Below are 23,886 nucleotides of genomic sequence, written 5' to 3'. Positions count from 1 at the left end.
TATCTATCTATCTATCTATCTATCTATCTATCAATCTATCTATCTATCTATCTATCTATCTATCTATCTATCTATCTATCTATCTATCTATCTATCTATCTATCTATCTATCTATCTACAGGTTAACGACAAACAAAAACAAAACAAACTAACAAATAACTCCACCTCCATAGTTAATGGCCAAAGTGTAAATTCTTCCACTACCGACTTCTGGGCGCATCCTTTCCACACTGTTAAGTCAAAAAAACACTGTAATTATGAATATAATGTACATATTGAACACTTGGTGATAGTGACTGGATGTACACAACATAGATTTAATCGGATTCATAAGTAGTATTTAAAAAACAAAACAAACAAACCCTCTTCTGTTAAGTAGCCTCAACTGTTAGTGACAAAAAAAAAAAAAAAAAAAGATATTGAGAATCTGTACATGAAATGTTCTTGTGTAGCATAAACTGGCATAATATCTCTGTCAGTGGGGAAACAAATGTATTTTGTACTTTATCAAAGGCGTAGGCTACCAAAAATTTATGACGTTACCGATCACTGCTACATTGATCATAGATGTGATTAAAGAAGTTATAAATGTTGGTAATGTAGACTTAGGCTCTTTTTTTTTTTTTTTTAAATTTGTTTATTTCAGCCGGTTCTTTTCCATAGCCTGTCCGCTATGCTGTCGTGAAAACCTCTGTATCTGCTGTAATGTGATTGAAACATAATAAATGATGTTGTCATCAGGACAAGTAAGTCATGTTTTATTGGATATAATATAAAAAACAAAAAAACAAAACAAACAAACATTAATATTGTCTTTCCACAGACTCATGTGTCTTTGTGCGTCTTTCCAGAAATACAAAAGCGGCCGTGACGGCGCTGATGGATCATTGGAGCTGAGGGGTTTCAAACAAAAGTGAACTAATGATAAATATTTTAATCTCTTTAGAATTAATCAGAAATGTTAAAAGTGTTGTATAATATGACACACATCACACGCGAGGATCATCCAGTTAAAAAGACAAATATTTGGGAATAAAAAATAAAAATCACGGTTTCTGAGGCTGGTTAATGAAGGAAAAACACAACAGTAGTGATAATATTAATAATGACAGAAGTAGATTGAACTACTGAATGCCAACAGATTTAGTTTTATTCTGACTCAACAATCAGGATCGTTGCAGCACTTGGTTGAAGCCACTTTGTCATTTATGTGGTTCGCCATAAAAAATGGAAAGAGGGTGAAAACTCAAGTATTAAGTCACAGTTACACACAGAAAAACTGTGAGGTTGACAAGTTTTTTGGTTCAGCATCCACAGGAAGTGACACATCCAAAGAAAGTCTCTGTTTAAAAGTGCGCACAGGACCAGATCGGACCTCACAGTTGATCTGATAAAACAAACGGAGAAACAAACCCACCTGATTCATTGCTAATTGGCAATCGAACCATTTCCACCTGTAATCATCCAATTTTTTTTTTTATTTGCCTTGTTGGAAAAGAACATTCAATAACAAAACCAAATGAATGAAGCCGAGAACCTATATGATCAAACGTGTGCATCATCAATCCAATGTGCAATTAATTGGAGTTTCAGTGTGAAGGAGATGCTCACAGCTGTCAGTAAGAGGTGTGGCATTTAGCTTGTCATGAAGTGTGTGTGTGTGTGTGTGTGTGTGCGTGTTAACGCTCAGTCTCTCAGTCAGTGATGGGCCTTCCCAGGGATAAACAGCAGATGGCGATAAATAAAAGCAGCTCCTGTACTCAAACAGCTCCTCGGTTAGTGAGTCGAAGCTCGTAAGGAGGTCAGTCCAGTCCAGGGGCAGCGATGAGACTTTATTTTAAACAGGACTATTTATTAATAATCTCCTGCGGCTCAATTAAGCTTCCTTACTGTGGTTTTCCTCTGGATTCGGCTCCACGTAGACTGTGATCTACACCAGATGGCGGTGCTTTACTATTATTAAAAGATCCCTGCTGTTAACCAAAGCGCCAAAATGGGCTGTAGCAGCACTCCTCAATCTCTGGTCACCACACACAGCAGCTCCTCCTACAACAATATACACCTAACATGCACCTTAACAAGTCCCAAATCAAATACCAGGGTAACAATAACAACCAGTGACTTGGACTGTGGATGCTTGTTTATCCTCAAGTCATGCGCATTTCCCTGTGAAGGACTCTTTTAATAATCAGGTGATACACATCAAATGGCCTATTAGAGCACTAGATACTTGGAGACGTGCTGCGTTTAAAGCCTGGATGAACGTACAGTCATTTTTACTTTACCTGGGCTTCCCCAGTTCAATCCATCATCAACTATGAGTGAGACGCTGTGTAAAATATGTGTGGACCAACACTAAACACAGATGGCAGGGCAGAGAGTTGGACTGCAGTTTTTTTTAAGTCTATTTTTAAAATAGTCCTCACTAGTAATCCTTTGATTCAGAGTCTAATAATAATAATAATAATAATAATAATAATAATAATAATAATAATAATAATAATAATAATAATAATAATAATAATAATAATAATAATAATAAAACACCAGCAAATAGAGTGTTATATAACCAGACTCAGCACACCTCGCAGCTCGTCCCCACATTTCACTCTGACAAAGACTAAACATTTCAAGAGGGACTCGTCCACGTCAGCGCGCCGAGACGCGCGTGTTTTTTTATGAACGGGGACAGTGTGTGAGAAGCGCTAATCATCTCCGACCGGCGACGATATAAACATGTGACTGTGGCTGTGTGGTCGCTCACTCACTGCTACACCTGACGGGATTGAACACACACACACACACACACACATACACAGACACACACACACACTCACACAGAGAGGACGTCTCGGCTCCATCTCTCTCCGGTGAAGCGCTCAGGGAAGATGATGGACACCACGGACCCGGCTGTTCAGATAGAGCCACTGTTGCCATCGGTAAAGATCCCTTGGGGCGAATATTTACTTACGTAGATTAATATTTCATGGCGACTGTCAAGTGTAATCAGTGTGTGTGTGTGCTGCATAGCTACCATGTGAAGTGTAATGTTAAATTTTAAATAAACATGTTTGTGATGGAGGCGGTTGCTCACAGTGTAAGTCAGTAGTCTTCCACAGGTGGTGGTCAGTACCTGTTGTAGGGGATTTTACACATTTTTTTATTCAATTTCTCGATGCAAAAGCTTCATTGTTGTGTTTCTGCACAGAGATGTTTTACAGTAAAACATGTCTGCTGTAGTGAAGATTTGATGTCTCATTATTTTGTGCTGTGCTGTTCTGCAAGTGACAAATCCCTGTTGTGACAGCTGTCCTATTGAAATAGTCAATTCAGACAGACAGACAGACAGACAGACCACTGACACATTTTGATATGAAGTTGTGCGCTGTGCGATGAGCTGGAGCTACAGTAACAGTATGAAATTATACTTTGGAGAAATTGTTAGGTCCAAACCAGATAAAAGGAAAATGAAAGATGTTCTCCGAGAGCCTTTTTCTGTTGGTCCTTGATGATCATTTCAGAAGAGATTAGTCGTCATTATCCATTTGCTGTTTACACCAAAACAGATTTTTCCATTTAGCTGAGAGTTCCTTTGCTCCGTGGCATCACTTTTAGTGGCTTTGGATTCAACATGTCAGGTTATAACCTGACCTCAAAAGTCACTGAACGTTTAAGAATTTAAAAAATAACTTTTAAGAGTTTATCTTTATCTGATTTGGAGCAAAATATGTTTTTATTTTGTTGTTGTTGAAAGTATGAAAATGCTTTGAGTGGCCTGAAGTTTGAAATTTTGTAGATTAAACCAAAGAACTGCCAGTAAAATAAAGCTGGACTAAAGTGGTGCTTTATTATCTTTCAGGTTAACTCTTCCTTTGCCTCATCAGTTGGACGAAGAAGTTTGGTGAGTTGCATTCTGGATTATCACTGGGGCTCGAAGTTAAAAAGAAGCTTGTGAAATGTATTTTTCCTTCAAGCTTATTGAAGGAGACTTTTAATAGACCACATTGGTGCAACACCACAGGTTTTTCTATAGCTTTAGTTCGTATATATCCAAAGAGAGCAAGAGGAGGCATGGGATCAATCAAGCTTTGTCCCTGGTAAGATGCTGTGGGGCAGCAGCAGCGATGATGTCACAGCTATAAGCTCGTGTTGAGAGACTGGTGGCTCTGTCGATAGATGCTCAATCACAAATTACAGTTGTTTGACACACCAGAAGGGCATCAGCATTTATCAGGCATGGTGTGAAGCAGGGCAGCAGGAGAGTGTACTGCAGAGCTCAGAGCCCAGACTGCAGTGCACTCTGACTAAACTGATTATACACTGTAGCAGAGGACACACAGGGGAAAAGCTCATGCATTCTGAAAACCTGGAGGTTCCTTGGCACTTCAAATGTCAGGTAGGACCAAACTTGATGCCCAAGAGCTTGACTGCTGGGATTGTTTAAACAAGATGTATACTTTAAAGGGATATCCTCTTTAGATGCTGCTTGACTTCTACTGACTATGATGGGTGCTGACACTGAGTCTAACAAAACAGGGACTCAAAGCTGTAAAACACCTTAAATAGCAGCTGTGAGAAGAATAAATTTAGCACTGATGTATCCTCTTACAGGATGCTGAAGTTTGTGGGCTGAAACATTTAAGGATTACAGTGCATTTTGTGTCACATGAAAGCCTGCGCGGTTAATGATATTGCTGCTACTGATGGTTCCAACATTGCCATCTGTAGGGATCAGATCCAAGTATGTGCCACATCCTGTGATATCACTTCAGCCGCGTGATTTGCCAGTTCTTTAATATGATTTTTCTGGTTAGTAGCTTATTTTCATTTATCACTTTTTGCATGCAGTGTAATTGGACCACCCCACTGCTGCCATTTACAATGCTTTCCGTTCGGATTTCTGTTTTTCAGCAACGCAAAGTATACTGACCTCGTTCTGATCAGAGTCCAAATTACCCACCGAATATCAGTCAATCAGCAGTATCAATCTGCTGTGTTTCAGTCTTGTGTGTTGTGATGTGTTAATTTCCTAGCATCTCTTCGTCTCAGAGACACGATCCCTTTAAATGACATGAAAACAGCTAATTCATAAAACAGGTTTGTGTATGAATTGTATCAGTTCCTGAGGTTTTACCTGACTATGTTGCATTAATTTAAGTATACAGGTGTACAGTACACTGCACACACCCTTTCCTAGAGGCCTATTCAGAATGCACAGATAAATTCATAGCTGAGGCATCCAGGGTTCCTATTTTGTGTGAGCACAGTGCCCATTTAATATGGGCTAATGTGGCTGGTTTTTTAGTAACAAATAGTGGCAGTTTAATCTGAGCAGGGAAGTTGATCCATGCCCAGTGTATTTGTAGACAGATTATCTACATCAGCCTCATGAGCACTGCAGCTGTGAACAGCAGTGCCCTTCATTATCATAATGCTCTGATGGCCACTGGTGATCAAGATGGCTCAGTGAAAACCTGATATCGAGCGAGCTTAAGAAAAAGACAGACTGCTGGGAATGCTTTGAGTTTATTTGGCTCTCTCAAGGAACATCTAGTCCTGCTTAAAGCACTCGTAGTAATGTAAAAGTTTTTTTTTTCTTTCCCAACACTAGCTATTTCCGCTTGGTTTTACAGTACATACCGCTGGTGGGTTAATCAACACCAGCACCGTGCCCAACTCCGACAAATGATCACGTGTTAGTCGCATTAGTCACACACAGTTTACAGACTGTGAAATGATAGCGAATCAATAATAGAAATAGTAGCACTTCTTGAGTTTAAGCCTATTTTTACATGTGGAGATATTTGAAACAATCGGTTCAAGAGCTTATACAACATGTAGCACCTCGTCTGTTTTTGACAGTGCTCACCAGTGGCTGCTCAGTCAGTTCAACACTTTAGTCCAGAGTGAAAAACCGAGACAACTGAATTCTCACGACAAGAAGATTTATGATCCATCCTAATGACTTTGGTGATCCTCTGAGACATCACCAAGCCTCCTAAGTCTTATTTTTATGTTTTAAAAAAAATGATTTCTGTTAGATTGATGACTTTACAGAAATGCTAGAATTGTGAAAGCGGTGCAAAACCTACTATTTGTGGTTTAACGCTTGCGTTATGAGCCAGACTCTTCCTTGAACAAGTGTGACGACATGAGTGTTGTTTTTAATTGTGAGGTTGCCAGGCAACCGGCAGAAACTCACACAAAATAACAGAGTCCTGGAAAGAGATAGTCAAATCATAAGCCCCTGTAAAGCTCCAGGTTTTGTCCTTAAACAAACAAGATATGAAATGTTAATGAGTGGGCAGATTGTTTGAACTTTAAGTCTTTGGTCTGGGTGACCTGTCCCCTGGCTGCAGGGTACATGTGACAGAGGCATCAGTCTAATGTCTTGTTAAGTTTGCCTCTTTCTTTTCTTTATCACCTTAGCACCAATGTGCATTTTACAGGCAGTGATTATTCTTGATTTAGTTCCTATACAGACTGAAGAAGCACAGATTTAGTCCTCACTTTACTCCCATCCTGCTCCACACTAGTTAAAACCACTTTTGTGCAGCCTGGTGCTCTCATTAATGTCGCTGTTTGCGGTTTGCAGCTGCAACATTTCGCTGTGAATGTAAATGCTGAGTGGATGTAGCGTGTTCAGATTATTAAGGAGGCTTAAAAGGAAAGAAAACACTTTCAGGAATTACAAAAGATAAAAGCAGGTAAAGGGTTGAAGTTAAGCTTTTCACCTTGTGTGCACTGTTCTGCTCATTTTATCGAGCCTCTCTCTTACCACCTACTCACTGTCATCTTCTTTCTTGGTTATTACATAAGCAGGTCCACGTTCACAACATTGAACAGAAAGCTAGTTTTCTCAGTGACTGTCAACACGTCATCTTTTGAGCTGAACAGCAGTAAAACTTTGATTGTTGATTGGTCACTTATTGTTCCCATTCTGAAAATATTTCTGTTTGGACTAAGATGATACCCTTTCCTCTTCAAAATGAGACTGTAATTAGTTTCCATAGCAACCATGCTCAGTTGGATAATGTGTTTGTTCATCGTGGCCTCGACTGTGAGGAAACACCAGGTCAACAAACATTTCACTTCAGGATACATGCTGCAAATATTTAGTGCTTCAAGTTGTGCGGTTTAATACGATACTGTAACATGCTGACTGTGCGTATTGAATAATGTGTGAAATATGTGTTTGTGCATGTCACAGAGAAGTGATGATGAGGCAGTTGTGGACAGAGGAGGAACACGGTCCCAACAGACAACCAACTTTGAGCAGGAAGATCTCGAAGGTACCTCGACCGACACCGAGTGCATCTGAAACCCAAAGAGCTTGAAGCACTAAAAGGCTGCTGAGGCACAGTCCTCCCACTGCTTACAACTGCTGCTTGACAGCTTTTTCATAGTTTAAAGTTAAGAGCAGAGTGGGAGGCAGAAACTGTAGGTGAACTGAGCTTCCATCGGTAATTTCACAATCCCTGTAACACACAGACAATCAAAAATAAATATATAAACAGTATTAGGGTAACTTTTGAGGTAGTAATTATGTTCATGGGCCATTAAACTATATTTAGCTATAGAACATGGTAATAATACACATAGTGTTTCTGTTTAGTTTGCCAGTGTACATCATATCTTTCTGTAGTGTGCATAAATAGGTTGATTTAACATCTTAACTTAATACATATTCGTTCCAAAGGTTTTAAGTCTGAATGCAGCAATTATCAAATAAATGTGTCGGCTCCTTTTTGTATCTAACCCTTCAAAATAAAATTCAGTTTGTAGTGAGTTACTAATAAAGACCAGAAATTCTGCAAAACACACAGTAAATCCTTTGAGGCATAATATGAGAAGTCATTTCTCTTTTTTTTTTAAAAGAATAATGTTATGTCGATCAGTTTGGCACACAGTAACTGCACTGCAGAGCTCTGGATGCACTTTGTTGTTGTCTGAATCCTCATGTCAGATTGCAGTGAGCTGAGTGGGCTGACTTTTGAGTGCTAACACAGATTTGCTCACTCTCTCACTATCTCACTCATGCAGTCGCATATATGCAGAAACACAAAGATGGTTACACATACACACTTTTACGTAACATTTAGACGTTTCACAGTACTGAGATTTTTAGTACTGAATAGTGTTTTTGTTTAGTTTTATGTTACCAGACAGCTCCAAATGTCCCCAGAAGAAAACCCTCCACTTGGGAAGCAAATTCTCATAATGTTTCAACAGGCACTTTTGACGTGACGCGGGATATACAGTGCAGCAGCAGATAGTATTATGTTGTTGTAAATGCACAGGAAGTGCTGCAGCAGAAAGCCATGATGACGATGATGAATATAAAGCTTAATAGAGTGATCCAAGCCATGATCATCATGAGCCATTAAGCTTCTGAGAGTACAAACACACACACATACACAAACACACACACACACACACAAACACACACACAAACAAACAACTTTGCACTTTAACCTCTAACCACCATGGGACTTGTTTCCAGGCCACAGGACTCTCTACATCGGGGTCCACGTCCCTTTGGGAAGTACCAGGCACCGCAGCCATCGCAGGCACCGTCACCACGGAAACAAACACAGGAGAAGGAGCAGGGACCGGGCCCTCACCTTAGTTGAGGGCAGAGAGTCTCCTGCTTATGGTACTGTCCAGAATCATGACCTTGCACTCATTGCAGCATGGAAAATGTATTTTTGCTCATTATTAATATTCTCGCTACAACTGTTTCGGTGTGGAAGAGTCATGTGCAATTCATTGTCCCCCCCAGACACTCCCTCTCAGAGAGTGCAGTTCCTATTGGGTGCTGAGGATGATGATGAGGAGCATATTCCTCATGACCTCTTCACAGAGATGGATGAGATCTGTGTGAGGGATGGAGAGGATTCTGAGTGGAGGGAAAGCGCCAGGTACTGTTAGACGGTCATGTCATTAATATAGCATGTACACACAGCTGTGAAAGCACAGATTGAATGGACCGGCAATGTCCATGATCCCACTTATACTGATGAGAGATGCAGCATCTAATGTTTGTGTTTCCGTTACATTAAGTAATTGAAGATGGTTGTTTTCATTCCTAAGGGATTTATGATTGTCATTGTTTTAATCAAGATGCAGAATTTATTTTTATTATGATTATTAAGACATATTTTGTTTACAGTAATACCCTTGCAAGAGGCAATAATCAAGTGGAGAAAATGAGTATAAATGAGACAGGGAGAGATCTTATAACTAAATGTGAGCAGATAGGGACCCAGAATGAATGAGTGTTGCTGTTGCAGCTAGAACAGATGGTCGGCCAGTTTGGTGTCTGCTGGTCTCTCCTGACTGGAGCTCAAACTCCCGTTACAGGTGGCTGAAGTTTGAGGAGGATGTTGAGGATGGAGGAGAGCGATGGAGCAAACCCTATGTAGCCACTCTGTCTCTGCACAGTCTGTTTGAGCTGCGCAGCTGCATCATCAACAGCACTGTGCTCCTGGACATGAGGGCTAACACCATCGAGGAGGTTGCAGGTAACTATGGCAATCATAAATCGTTTTATCATGGGATACAATTTTTGTTTTTTGTCAAGCAGCTTTTCAGACAGCGATCTGACTCAGAGAAGATTCTTTTAGTAACCCCTAATTGAAGCAAACTCATTCCAATTAAAAAGATAACATGAGTTATCTCATATCTTGGACTTTGTGATGCTGTTTTTGTTCTTGGGACATAAGTTTATTAATTTGAATCCAATCTTTGTGCACATTAGACATGGTGTTGGACCATCAGGACTTATACTCACCACTTGGGGATGAACTCAGAAAGAAAGTGAGGGAAACACTGCTGAAGCAGCACCATCACCAGAACCAGAAGAAACTGGCTAACCGCCTGCCAATTGTGCGCTCCTTTGCTGACATGGGTCGGCGGACATCTGAGCTCCACCTGGACAAAAACGGTGACACGTGTTCACTTTCAGTCATTTTCAACCTACTGTTAGGATCATGTAAGAGGTTACAAAGGATGATTAACTAAGCAGGAAATTTAATTTCTAGATCTTTTCTCAATTTGACTTTAATATTGTATACTTAATTATTAGACAATTCTGCTTCTTACTCTATAATCGTTTAAATTACCCACTCTGAAACTGAGTGAAGGTTTATCAGGTAGACACAACTTTTGATAGGTTGCAAGTCATTTCACTCACCGCCTTATTTAATTCCATAATAAATGGTGGTATGTGGATACTTTTAAAATGGGAAACGTGTGTATGTGTTACACACATATGGGCTTAAGTTGCGTATGTTTTCTGATTCCCTCCAACACCCTCCATCTGCCCACCCACCTGCCACAGTCCCACTAAAGTCAACAGGTGCTGATTTATCCAGCTTGCCCCTGTCTTTATACCAGCTTATACTTAAAAAAAAAAAAAACATATTGCAGGGCAGAGTATTCTTATGGTTTGTTTTGATATTGGCAACTCAAAATACGTTGTTTTTGTTAGGTTGAATACAGGTTGGTGAAAAATGTTAATAAGTACATTCTATAAATACACACATTTACTTGCTGATTTTCACTGTACAAGAACTGAATTCTGGGATAAATTTAGTCCAGGACAGGCTCATAATTGGAGGCACTGCTCCAGTATTTCTTTGCCAACTGCATTCTCTACGCTTCAGGTTTGCCAGATTTCCACATATCAAAATGAGGTACACAGAACACACCAAACTGTTTGTTAAATCATTTTAGTATACTAGAAGTCGTGGTGAGCTATTTAATTTCAGTGGTGTGCCATTTTAAAGCTAATTTCGCAACATTCTCTGATAAGCTGATATTAAACAATATAATTAATGTTCATTTTTAACCCACTTGTTTAATGAATACAGAAATTAGGCCAGACCTGTTAGTCATTTTGGCAGTAATCACATTAACATAAGCCTGGATTATTTGAGACAAAAACAGTGCTGAATAAAATGGTTGGTTTAACCTGCAGTAGACACACCTGTAAAAGCTTCCTGTGCTTCTTGTTTTGTTTTGTTAGAGCAAAACCAGTTTGGCTATAGTTTGTGAAATCATCTGTTGAAATGAAGTTCTCTTGAGGAACGCATGGAATTGACTCATAATGGTGGCTCGTCTGATTTCTCCAGGCCAGATGTCATCCTCCCAGTCTCATTTAGCATGTCCCGATGGAAAAGGGGATGTCAGCAGAGAAAACAGTTCTGTGGACTTCAGCAAGGTACAGTATGGTGCACAGTATGTGCAGCTGTACTATAACACATATCGTACCTGACGTTGTTGTTGTAAGTATTTCTATTCCTCATTCTATTTTATTTTGAAACTCCACCATATTTGAGAGGGAAATATTAAATATTTCATCTGACAGCTGTAGTTATCAGTGAATTTTTTATTTTTTTTTATGAGAGATGATAAATTGGTATGGCACCCAAATACTGTACTTAAATATAATCAGGAAAGTAAAACGAATGCATCAGAATTTTGGACTTTAGGAATTGTAAATAAGTTTTTTTTTTAAGTTTTTTTACATTTCTGTATTGATATTTCTGTAAATGTAAATGATCCTGTACCTCTTCACACTTTTTGAGAGTGAGAATTATTCTTCCTTATATTTCTGCATATTAGATGCATTTAATATTTGGTGAACATGAGAGATGATGTCATTTCATTATGTGTTTCAAACTATGAACACAGGTTGCATGTTGGTACTTTTGATGAAAATGTTATTTAAAATATGGGATTAGTATTACAACAATGTTAAGTAGTATTCAGACGCTTTGCACTGACAACCACATAACAAGATGAAATCCTTGTTGATATCCTTTGCATTGTGTATATGACAACCGTTGCACATATCATTTGCTTGATTCACATATCTAAATAATTGGCTTTGAAACCAAAAAGTCAACACTATACTACTGTTTATTTAAGTCATGACCCATCAACTCATCAAAATATTTCTCTGAACAGCTAGAGCCACGTGGACATTATGAAGGAACAAACAACACTCCAGTCAACACTTGTCAACTCCACATAATTATCGCTGAAAAAATCAACACCTCTAATATTCCAAAATATTCTGCACAATACAGTTCACCGGCGAGTGGAAAGCAGATACAGGATGCTGTAAGAGGATCAGTTTCACAGCCAGGCTCACCATTTATACTCCATATATATGGTTTTGGGCTCAAGGCTTATGAAATATAACTCATCCTTATGAAATATTATGCAACAGGCCATACCAAAATGTATATTTTAGTTATTATCTGCACTATTCCATCGTAACACATCTGTGAGTGTTACATCCTGTTACGCAAAAAAAGTCTGGACAGCTGGACTATATTTAGACTGCAACCCATTGCATTTGCGGCTTAATGCTAGGATAAACAGTAAAAATGACATATTTATAGAATGCACTTTTGAACATGAACATTTTTTTTTAATAATCTTTTCAAAGCAGGCTCTCAGTCAAAGCGGCTTAGACAACAAGCTAACTGGAAGGGGTGTTTTTATGATACTCTAAACACTGTACTTTGTGTTCTCTTTCAGATAGACCTTCATTTCATGAAGAAGATCCCGGCAGGGGCCGAAGCGTGTAACGTGTTGGTGGGGGAGCTGGAATTTCTCAACAAGCCAGTAGTGGCGTTTGTCCGCCTTTCACCGGCGGTTCTGCTCAGTGGGTTAGCTGAAGTCCCCATTGCCACAAGGTCACTGTCTGATTCCACTACTGTACTTATACTCATATCATTTATTCACTATTATCATTATTATCATCATTTATATTCCTTGACAGTATATTTATAGAGCTGTGAGCATTGTGATTAATGTTAAAAGACATCTTTTTTGCTGTTAGGTTTCTGTTCATTCTCTTGGGGCCCTTGGGACGAGGTCCTCAATATCACGAAATTGGAAGGTCCATTGCAACACTTATGACAGATGAAGTAAGAATTTACTGTAAGATATCCTGTTACCTGTCAGCACGCTATGCTTCTCATTATTTATTCATTATGTTTTCAAAACAGGGAGTGAGTGTTTTAAATTTCAACCAGATGCCAAACTCGGATTTTTCTACCAGCACTTTGCATAAATTCACAGTTCGGCAGAACACAACAAATTCCTGAAGTGATGGAACATTTCTCAGCATGAAACACAGCACAGAGCTTTTATGACATGCTTTTGGTGATTAGTCAGCCCTCATGTCCTGCTTTTTTTTTTGTTCAGGATTTAGACTACCATCCATCATCACTGAGGAAAAGATTTGACAAAGTCCAAACTTTACTATGCACTTTTTGGAATAAGTGGATTTGAGCATATTTTACTGAGGGATAATATTGAGGGAGAGGGAAGCATTGATGTTTTGCAGGCTTTAATATTGGGGTCTTGCTTCTCTCTCAGTGCAGTTTTATAGTACTTCCTGCATACGCGTAAATGGGGTTAAGTTTACTGCAGAATGCCTGTAGGTGTGAATAAACTTATATGTGATTTAGGGTAATTTATCCTCCATTTAAGAGCCTAATATACTTTTGTGGCTCCAGGTTTTCCATGATGTTGCATATAAAGCAAAAGACCGGAATGATCTCATTGCTGGGATTGATGAATTCCTGGATCAAGTGACAGTCCTGCCTCCAGGAGAGTGGGACCCATCCATACGGATAGAGCCACCAAAAAATGTACCCTCCCAGGTTGGTCCTTTTTCTTTCTACAACATGTGACTCATTAGAATATGTACTTGAAAAAGAACTAACAGCTCTGCACTGATTGTTAAACAGGAGAAGAGGAAGAAAAGTAACATTTTACCAAATGGATTAGTAGAGGGGGAAGAGGAAGAGGAGGAGAGTGGACACGGGGGTCCAGAACTGCAACGCACTGGAAGGTGGGGTGGTAGTCACAAATCGAAAAACAATGTGCAGTATTTTTGTTTAGGGTTAATTCTGAACAGCACTAGAATAGGAGAGTCTATATGCAGAGGTGAATACCTCATGCCAAATCTGTAGATATGCAGTACTGTGCCAGCACATCGTGCGGCCTACTCACTACACTCACTTGTTTCTTGCAACAAATTTATTTATAATCGTACTGTGTGAGGATTTTGTAAGTCTGCTTCTTTAACTGAGTTCCATTTTAATACTGATGTTTTACACTTAGAGTTATTTCTTACAAAATATTGGACTAAATGTTGGACTAGAGCTCAAACCTTGCTGTAAATTATATCAATTTTAATTTTAATTTGACACCAATCTTTACTTGTTATAAGTTTTTTTAAAAATGCAGATATAAAAAAAAAAAAAAAAAAAAAAAAAAAAAATCAAGCCCTTAAATTGAAAAATACCACTTTTTCTACTCACTGTAGACTGTTGATCGTCTATTTCTGGGTAAACTTGGTGTGTAGTTGTAGTCATTAAGCGGTTTCCATAGTAACATCCTGCCTCGAGGTCTGTATTTGTAGCTAGATTTTTCTATCATAGGGATAAAACACACTAAACCAACATGGCCGAACACTAGGATTAAGTCAGTACAGGGAACTAACTTGTTTCAACATTTTTTTTATAGGGGAATAAATTATGCTTTTGACAACACAAGTTAACACGACTGACAAGCTACTTTGTATGTTCCCAGGTGGTTTGGCGGTCTCTTTCTGGACATCAAGCGAAAGGCACCCCACTACTTGTCCGACTACACCGATGCTATCAGTCTGCAGTGTGTGGCCTCTTTCCTCTTTCTCTACTGTGCCTGCATGTCTCCTGTCATCACCTTTGGAGGACTGCTGGGCGAGGCAACAGAAGGACGCATAGTAAATCACTTGCTTTTTTTTTTTTTCCCATCTAAATGTTCACAGTGTTCTGCCAAATCTAACTGTACACTGCTGTGCACTGTAGTAGCCTTTCAGTAGTGTTGTAGTTCAATATGATAAAGATTTTTACAGCAATTGGGTCAATGATAATTCTGTCGTCTTTCCATTCCCCAGAGTGCCATAGAGTCACTGTTTGGAGCCTCACTGACTGGAATTGCCTATTCCCTGTTTGCTGGGCAGCCCCTCACCATCCTGGGCAGTACAGGCCCTGTACTTGTGTTTGAAAAGATACTGTTCAAATTTTGCAAGTATGTTTTACTGGAGTGTGACTAAACCATAACTATAAAGACCATTTATTAGTTTAATGGACAAGATTTCAGATGTAATAATGACTTCCTCCAGTCTACCACATTACAAACAGTGAATAATCGATATATGATGACATTTGAGGTCAAACATGTTCCACAGTGATTTTTCCTCTTTTATTTTGTCCATAGGGAGTACGACTTGTCCTATCTGTCCCTGAGAACCTGTATTGGTCTGTGGACAGCCTTCCTCTGTATCATGCTGGTAGCCACAGATGCCAGTTCCCTTGTCTGTTACATCACACGTTTCACAGAGGAAGCCTTTGCCTCACTCATCTGCATCATCTTCATCTACGAGGCCTTGGAGAAGCTTAACCACTTGGGGGAACAATTTCCCTTTAACAAGAACAACAACCTGAACAAGCTCACCATGTACTCGTACGTACGCCCTCATTCTCACACAATGTACTGTTTAAAGAAATGATGAAAAAAAAAAAGTGCATTTCCTGGAGGTACAGTAAATCCCCGACAGATGAGGGATTATTTAGTCACCCAGATGTTCATGTGCTTCCACAGATGTTCATGTGTTGAGCCTTCTGACCCCACCAATGGCACCCTGAAATATTGGGAACTCAACAACATCACTGCCTCAGAAATCTACTGGGAAGCGCTTGAGGTCAAGGTACTACCCATGTGACTTTGGTGGAAAAGAGTGAAAAAAAAAAAAAATCTGTCACTCACGGACGTTTCATATTCATGCAACAGCTTGAATATACAGTAAAAGGAATAAGGAGAAGAATAGATACAGGTTTTCCACCTTGAAGTGGCACGCTCTCCCAGATGGAGGAAGCTGAAAAGAGAAGATTAAGGGTGCATGGGTTGGATTATATTGGATTAGTCATTGCAAATCACCAAAAAAGCTTTTCAGTGAAGTTTTAAGTGAACATGGCTGTTTGTGATAACACAGGATGCCGTTGTGTTGCTAATCATATGATAATAAATAACTGTCTTTCACCTGCTGTTGCAGGACTGTGTTGAAAAGCAAGGGGAGTTTGTGGGCAGTGCATGTGGCCCTCACGGACCCTATGTTCCTGATGTCCTCTTCTGGTGTATCATCCTCTTCTTTTCTACCGTCTTCATGTCCACCTTCCTCAAGGAGTTCAAGTTCAGCAATTACTTTCCCACGAAGGTACTGTGCGTCATGCGCTGTCTTCATAATAGATTGCTTAATGTTCCAAACATGAAGACCAGCATTTCTCTGCGGGACTGGGTTTTGCTCAGCTGTTGTGCAGCATGGTGCATTGGTGCACTCTAGTGGTTTAGTTGAGGTGCTGCATTACATAGATCAAATAGAACATAAGGAGGAGCTGCTTCCTTTAATCCTGCTGTTTGAGTTTACAATGTTTAAAATGACACCTTTGAATGATTTTTCATCTGTGTCAGGTGAGGTCCATCATCAGTGACTTCGCTGTTTTCTTCACCATCCTCACCATGGTCCTAATCGACTATGCCTTAGGGATTCCCTCTCCAAAATTAAAGGTTCCCAGTGTTTTTAAGGTGAGCTATGTTAAATAGTTTTACATTTCAACAAGCTACTAAGTACGTTTAACCAACAACTAAAATGATCTGCTTTGTTAGCCAACCAGAGATGATCGAGGTTGGTTCATTAACCCGCTGGGGCCCAATCCCTGGTGGACAGCAGTCATAACTGTAGTCCCAGCTCTACTTTGTACCATACTCATCTTCATGGACCAGCAGATCACAGCTGTCATCATTAACCGGAAGGAGCACAAACTCAAGGTACTTTGCTGTCCTGGCTTTGGACTCTAGTTGTAGACTGCATTGGCGCAATAGTTTGTATAGCATCCTATCCAGGGTTTGAAAGATGACTTATTTACCTGTATTCATTTAACTGTAAAGTCCTTTCTCCACCCAGAAAGGCTGTGGCTACCACCTGGATCTGTTCATGGTGGGCGTGATGCTTGGTGTGTGCTCTCTGATGGGCTTGCCCTGGTTCGTAGCAGCCACTGTCCTCTCCATTTCCCACGTCAACAGCCTGAAGCTTGAATCTGAATGCTCTGCTCCTGGGGAGCAGCCCAAGTTCCTGGGCATCAGAGAGCAACGCTTTACCGGCCTCATGATCTTTACCCTCATGGGCTGCTCTGTCTTCATGACATCCGTGCTGAAGGTCAGATGCTGTCTTTTTGTCCAGTTAAGATTTTTGTACAGTTAGTAGTTTTATTATTGACTGCAATTCAAGGTACACCTCTGTAATTGCACTATGGATTTCTCAGTTCTCTCTCCTCGCTTAATCATGGTGTTCAGCAGTTATATACAGTTCACAGTGTTACTGACTAAACGCTTTTATTGTGCTTCAGTTCATTCCTATGCCTGTATTATATGGAGTATTCCTGTACATGGGGGCGTCCTCTCTCAGAGGAATTCAGGTAAATGATTTGAGTCTCATTGTGTTTAAATTTTTTTTTGCTCATATTAGACTTTGTGCTGCAGAATCATACCAATTGGACATTTCATGTGGATTTGTAGTTTTAGTGGATTAAATCTGGCTAGGTGATGTTGATTTGTTGTCATAAATTCCTTTTATTTTTGCTTGTTTCTCAGTTTTATTGCTCACACCAAACACACACACACACACACACTAAATGTGATACATCTGTTCAGCTTTTAAGTTGTAAATATCAAACATTATTGCGCTCATGCGCTTGGTGGAGATTACGCAGAGAGATGCTCAGTGTTGTTAATTCAACTCTTATACTAGATAATCTGTGTAGACTGTTAACTCTCACCAAACTATCCATGATAGGGAATCGCCTCCATATTGTCTGGCTGCCCAGATAAAAAGTGTTAATTGGCCTCTAGTGTGTTCCCAGCATTTACAGAACACCTGACTGGTATTTAATTGCTCTGTTTACTTCTTATTTTCTTTAATTTGGAGCTTGTCCTATTATTGGGTTGGGAAATTATATTTAAATTAAGACAAAAATATGCTTTTTAAGAGTTCTAGTTACTTTTAGTTATGCATTTAGCAAACACATAGTAAGTTTTGCTTTTTAGTTGCTAGATGTATTATTTTCAGTGGGTTGAGCCACTCTTAAGAATCCTTTTATATTGAGTCTATATGTTTGTTCTGACTCAGATAATATTTTTGAAAAAGAAAGACCACTTAATGTTCATGATGTATCCTCTCCAGTTCTTTGATCGTCTTACACTGTTTGGTATGCCAGCCAAGCACCAGCCAGACTTCATATATCTACGACATGTGCCCCTGAGGAAGGTGCACCTCTTCACCATCATCCAGCTCAGCTGTTTGGCTCTGCTCTGGATCATCAAGACCTCCAGGGCTGCCATCGTATTTCCTATGATGGTATGTAAACAGTTGTTCCATCTGCACGCCCATACAGACAGCATGCCTTTCACTAGACACCTGACATACAGTAGGTGTTAACAGAGCTCAGTGTGTCAGCACAGACACAGTATGTTGACGCAGGAGTCGTCAAAAGACCGGAACTCACTAAAAATCTGCCTTCCTGTAGTGTCAGCCTTGATTTGCTGTAATCCCCACCTGTTTCCCATTTAACTGAATCTAAACCCATGTCCCTCCAGTGGCAGAGTCCCTTTTAGTTATTGCATGTGAGTTTTGTGAATTCAGCCTCTTTTGATTCACTTTGTCAACCCTGCAGGTGTTGGCTCTGGTGTTTATAAGGAAGCTAATGGACTGTATCTTCACCAAGAGAGAGCTGAGCTGGCTGGATGACCTCATGCCAGAGAGCAAGAAGAAGAAGCTTGAGGATGCTGAAGAGGTATCGTTGCTGCTCATAAACTTTGCACCACAGAATGCACAGCATTGAATTCATGTTCTCATGCATTGAAACTGCATTTTATTCTGTTTTCAGGAGGAGGAGCAGAGCATACTGGCAGAAGAAGGAGTGGTGCAAGTGCCATTGGAAGGATACAAGTAAGATATGAAACAGTATATGTGACGCTTTAAAGTAAAGTGAACTGATTTTCCTAAATTCCATTTAAATTGTATTGATTGTCATTTTTTTCTGGCTTATCTTTTCACAGAGGAATACCAATCATCAATATCACAGACGAAATGTCTAAAGGGTCTTTTGGAAATTCTTGGAACGCCAACAGTTAAGACATTTGAGAAAGAGTGGAGACTTGTGTTAGTGTTAGACTTTATAATGTATGTGAGCAAACTTATAGTTAGCGCTGGCAGAGGTGACCAAAGAGTTAATAATAGACATTACAGTGAAAAAATAAAATTTGCAGTACCTTATGATCCGATAACAAAACATTAATGGTCTCTCCACTATGTGTGGGCACTAACAACCTTTAGGTAACCAGTGAGTAAGGAAATGCTGCTAGGAGTTATCCACAGGGTTGGCTGCCATGTGCTCATTAAGTGTTTGGCTTCTTGTTCTGCTGGATAAATATATTCTATTTTTATCTGTGACTGTTCTTATTTATAGACCTCGTACTAGGAAGCATCATTGGAATCCATTTACATCTTTTCTATTACACTTTCTATTGAAGACATGTTAATAAGTCACTAGGTAAATGTTTTGAACATGTTCTTTATTCACGTCTCTGTAAAGCACTGGAAACATTAAACATACTGTAGATTAAGAGCTGTTTGCTATTTGACATTTGGGTAAATCTATCAGATTTTTACTAGTTGTCAAGTTTTGATTCATAGCATATATTTTACTAATTTATTTAATAAAACCTCTGTCTTTCTTGAGTCCAACAGAGCACCACAATGCTCAGTGAGAGTGCAAGATGAGAATGTAAGGTGAAGATGAAGGACAGTATTTAAGTATTTCTTGTCCCTTCTACAGTATGTGCCCATAAACAAATCTGCATTGTGTGCTGTAGTTGATCAATCTTTCAAGTTTAGTCTGTGTAAATAAATAATTGTGTTATCTGGTGTGTCACAAATATTCCAACCTCTTAAATAACCGGTGAGACCTACTTTACAGTTTTCTTGTGTTGTTTATGTCTAATTTCACTTTAATTTACTGTAATTTTAGACACTATAAGGCTACATGAATGTAAAGTATAAAAATGTCAAAGTTTGATCTTGTTAAGAGACAGTTTTCAGGTTTTTGTCTTTGATTTGTATATATTTTGTGTATACTTTGTATTTTGAAATACCATAATATCTACATATCCTCTTTATCTATTTATGTACCACTTCCTTCTAACTCTGTTCCTTGTATTGTTTATTATTAGACATTAAGTGTGTTGTGAAATTATATATGAAGTTCTAGTTATTGTATATTAATTATAATAGCTTTAAGTCACTGCTGACTATAGCAGTGATGGAGTAACTAGTCGTAAATGTTTCTAAAGCCATATATTAATGTGTACAAATTCCTTTAACATGAAACCTGCACAGGTTGGTCGCATGGCGTGAGATGAGAACGAGTGCTTTAAAGTACTTACTAAAGGGCAATATACTGTACATCTGTTAAGAACCAAATGCAGCAGCACTTTTTTGTTAGAATATCAATACTCAAAAAGAAATTTATATAAGAAATGATTTATCTATATGTTGTTTTTTTATAAAAGTAATATGGTAGTTGAAGAATACATGGAGTATTTTACCTCTTGGCGTCAGTATGTTGCTTATGTTGTAAATGTAAATTTGTTTTAAATGTAAAAGTGAATAATCTCGTAGTGTGTTTCAAAGTAGGTATTAAGTTTAGTTTTAATGTGTTTTACCATGAAGGTATTCAAAATAAAGGATTACAAATAATTTGTAATACAAAGGTGTATAAAGGGTTATTTTCAAAATGATTTTACATATATATCCTGTGAGTGCCGTATTAACGTAATACATCTCTACGATCACTCTTCATTCCTGTGTCTTTGGTACTCGTACACTCGACAGCGTGTTCCCAGCCACAACGGAAAGATACAAAGGTACAAAACTATAATGAGGCTACAGAAGACAGAAAGCAGAGTGTTCTTAAACTGCTTCAAGTGAGGGAGCACACACGAACAAGGTAACAAGAAGTAATGATGAACACTGAACAGGCACTTTACTGGTTAATCAAATCAAGTCTAGTTTATTGAAATAACCCACTGTCAGTTAGTCATCAATGCTCGATCAGCAGCCACACATCCTCGTATAGTATTTCATTTATACTCACATCAGCCCAGCTGTGCACATGCTCACACACACACACACACACACACACACGATGCATTCACATTGTACCTTGATGGGGAATGGCATGAAGGAAACATCCCGTATTAGTGTCACTAAGTATATGTGGACATTTATAACCCTCAGAGATTTGGCCCAGAACACAGTGGGCGGGGCTTTTGTCATCAACAGATGGTCTGATAAGCTAAAGATGACAGCTTAGAGAGGTGGCACATCCCTGAACATGTCAAGCTGCTGGCTCATGTGAATTATTGTTTTGTCCCAGCGCCAGGAGGAACTCAAGAGCGTCGACCCAGGCATTGTTGCCAGTGAGTCTGACTTGATTGACATGATTTCCTGTTCTTTCATTTAGTATAACCTTCTTCGGCGTGTTGTCGAGGCATCTCTGGGAAATCACTCTCCAGTGAACAGCTGACAGGTGACACACATCATTTTTTCACCTTGTAGAAATCCCGAAACACATTTCTCCCTCAAAAGTGATGTGTTTATGGATTTTTATTTCTTTTGCCATAAACAGGAGAGTTAAGAAATATGAGCAGTACATGACATCAAATCATGTTTCTTGAACGTTGACATCCATAATGTTCAAAGCATTGTCAACAAATATTGTTATGAAATGAATATCTTCTTTATTGTCTTTAAAAAAAAAGGTTCTCCTTAAAACTACTACTCATTAAAATTACTATATATTTTTGTATAGTAAGACTTTATTCTATTACTAATGGTCCAAGAAATATAATTTATATATTCTCTGACAGAGATGCAGCTCCTTGCCAAGAATAATCTTTACCAAAGTCATCTTTCAAAACGGATTATCTCCAAAGAAGGAACTCATAGATTGAACACATTCCTTTATTGAAAACTAAATATGACTTTCCTTTTTATTAAGAAAAGGAATTGAGACTATCTACAAATGTATTCTACTATCTCAAACTTTGAGTCAGATCAAGAAATTTACGGGAGAAGAAAGTTCAAAATTCCAAAATGTGACATGTACAACCAAAATCATGGCGTTGATAATAAAAATAAATCACACAGAATTTATGGTTGAAATGCATCTCAAACACAGTGTAAATGTTTGCATATATTTGCAACATCTTCTTCCAAAGAAGGCCAACAGACCTACTTATTAAGGAAAATTTAATAGCATGACGAGGGGTCAGCACAGACTGTGAAACACAGAACGATATAATGACAGTGAGTGTTGCTCGGGAAGCGGGTGGCGCTCTCTCAGATTGAATCTAGTCTCTTCTCCCTCGGCCAGTCTTCAGCCAGGACACAAACTCCTTGGCCGCCTGGTCCTGCAGGTAGGAGCTCACGTCACTGGTGTAAGTGCCGTCTGCATGACGTCTGAACAGACTTCTGTAGAAACAGATACATTTAGATGGTACGATTACGATACTGTTCCTATACCTGCTGTGCAAAAGGCTAAGCCTACCGTTATCACATCCAAAACCTAAAACATATATGAAACTACAATACTACTGCAGATAAAGACTGATTTTCTCAATATGTAACTAAACTGACTAACTATATTTGAAATAATTCAAAGCTTGACAAGAATGCACTCACCCATTCCTCTTTGAGTTCTTCAGCCACTGAACAAAGTCTTGCGCTCTTCTTGTTTCCAGGTATTTGCTGTAGTCATTTGAAAATGTTCCCTCTGAATGTCTCTTTATGTTTGGAGGCTCGATAGGTTCGGTCATCATGGAGTTTTCGGTCAGTAGCCTAGAGAAAGACATATTATCAGTACAACTTAGCTGAGCAGGACTATCTCTTAGACTGAAAAAAAAAAAAAACATGTTACAGGTAACTGAGTTAAAATAATTGAACTTAATTCAGTTAAGTTTAGTTAACTTAATAGTTGGATCAACTTTAAATATTCAAGTGTAACATGTTTTCTTCACTGTACTCCCACCCTGTGCAAAATCTTTTGGGAAAATTAAACCAATACAACAGTTTAAAAGAATAATCACCACCACAAAGCCTGAATAGCAATGAGAGTAATTAGTGTTCTCATAATGAGTGATACACAGCACTGCAACTCTCAGAAGTATTTTTGAGCCACATGCGAATAGCGTTAAAATACACTTTTTAGATATATATGTGATGTCATCCAATACTAAAACCTGTTCATTTCTATTGCAGTGAAATGAATGCATTTACTAGAGGAGAGTCGCGAGTGAGAAAAAGCTGAGAGGGGATCTTACATGGAGCCTCGGTCTGTGTCCTGGTCTGGCACCTGCCAGCTGCTTTGGACGATAATGAGAAGCAAGAGTCCAGCAAAAAAATGGGAGCTTTTCATTGTTTGAGCTTCTGAAAGAAGAACACAGAAAGAAAGACTGAGTGACAAAGAGAGTGTTTCAACAAAGAATAGGAGAATAATACTTTACTTTGATGGAAAGGAGTAAAGTACAAAGATTCTCACCTGTGCTGCTTTCTCTGCTGAGCGTCTGAGGGAGCGTTTGCAAAGTGCGCTGTTTGGTGCCCCTTCTTCTCTTCTGGCGTCAGGAGTTGTTTCATGGACCCCTCTTGATCTGCTCTGTCTTATATGGAGGAGCTGAGGAGCGCTCTCCCAGGTGACTCCA

General features: G+C 39.0%; 2 protein-coding genes across 2 annotated transcripts; one reads left to right on the top strand and one right to left on the bottom strand.

Moving 5' to 3' along the window:
- The first annotated feature begins 2,647 nt into the window (after positions 1-2,647).
- Positions 2,648-20,866, top strand: slc4a10b (solute carrier family 4 member 10b). Its single transcript, XM_026376575.1, has 25 exons — positions 2,648-2,939; positions 3,860-3,901; positions 7,211-7,292; positions 8,504-8,656; positions 8,783-8,921; positions 9,364-9,524; positions 9,761-9,946; positions 11,136-11,224; positions 12,553-12,710; positions 12,857-12,944; positions 13,539-13,685; positions 13,773-13,876; positions 14,620-14,794; positions 14,969-15,102; positions 15,292-15,537; positions 15,676-15,781; positions 16,127-16,288; positions 16,543-16,656; positions 16,738-16,899; positions 17,036-17,287; positions 17,478-17,546; positions 18,311-18,484; positions 18,801-18,920; positions 19,014-19,075; positions 19,186-20,866. The coding sequence occupies exons 1-25, from the start codon at positions 2,889-2,891 to the stop codon at positions 19,259-19,261; spliced, it is 3,252 nt and encodes a 1,083-aa protein (XP_026232360.1). The 5' UTR covers positions 2,648-2,888; the 3' UTR covers positions 19,262-20,866.
- A 1,673-nt stretch (positions 20,867-22,539) lies between these two features.
- Positions 22,540-23,821, bottom strand: gcgb (glucagon b). Its single transcript, XM_026376578.1, is given in 5 exon segments — positions 22,540-22,657; positions 22,871-23,026; positions 23,509-23,619; positions 23,734-23,786; positions 23,789-23,821. Coding segments are annotated over 5 exon segments (471 nt in total).
- Between the last annotated feature and the right edge of the window lie 65 nt (positions 23,822-23,886).

The sequence above is a fragment of the Anabas testudineus genome, chromosome 21 (genome assembly GCF_900324465.2).
Source record: "Anabas testudineus chromosome 21, fAnaTes1.2, whole genome shotgun sequence".
Taxonomy (NCBI): domain Eukaryota; kingdom Metazoa; phylum Chordata; class Actinopteri; order Anabantiformes; family Anabantidae; genus Anabas; species Anabas testudineus.
Note: the sequence above shows the minus strand (reverse complement) of the source record. Positions and strands in the feature narration are given on the sequence as shown.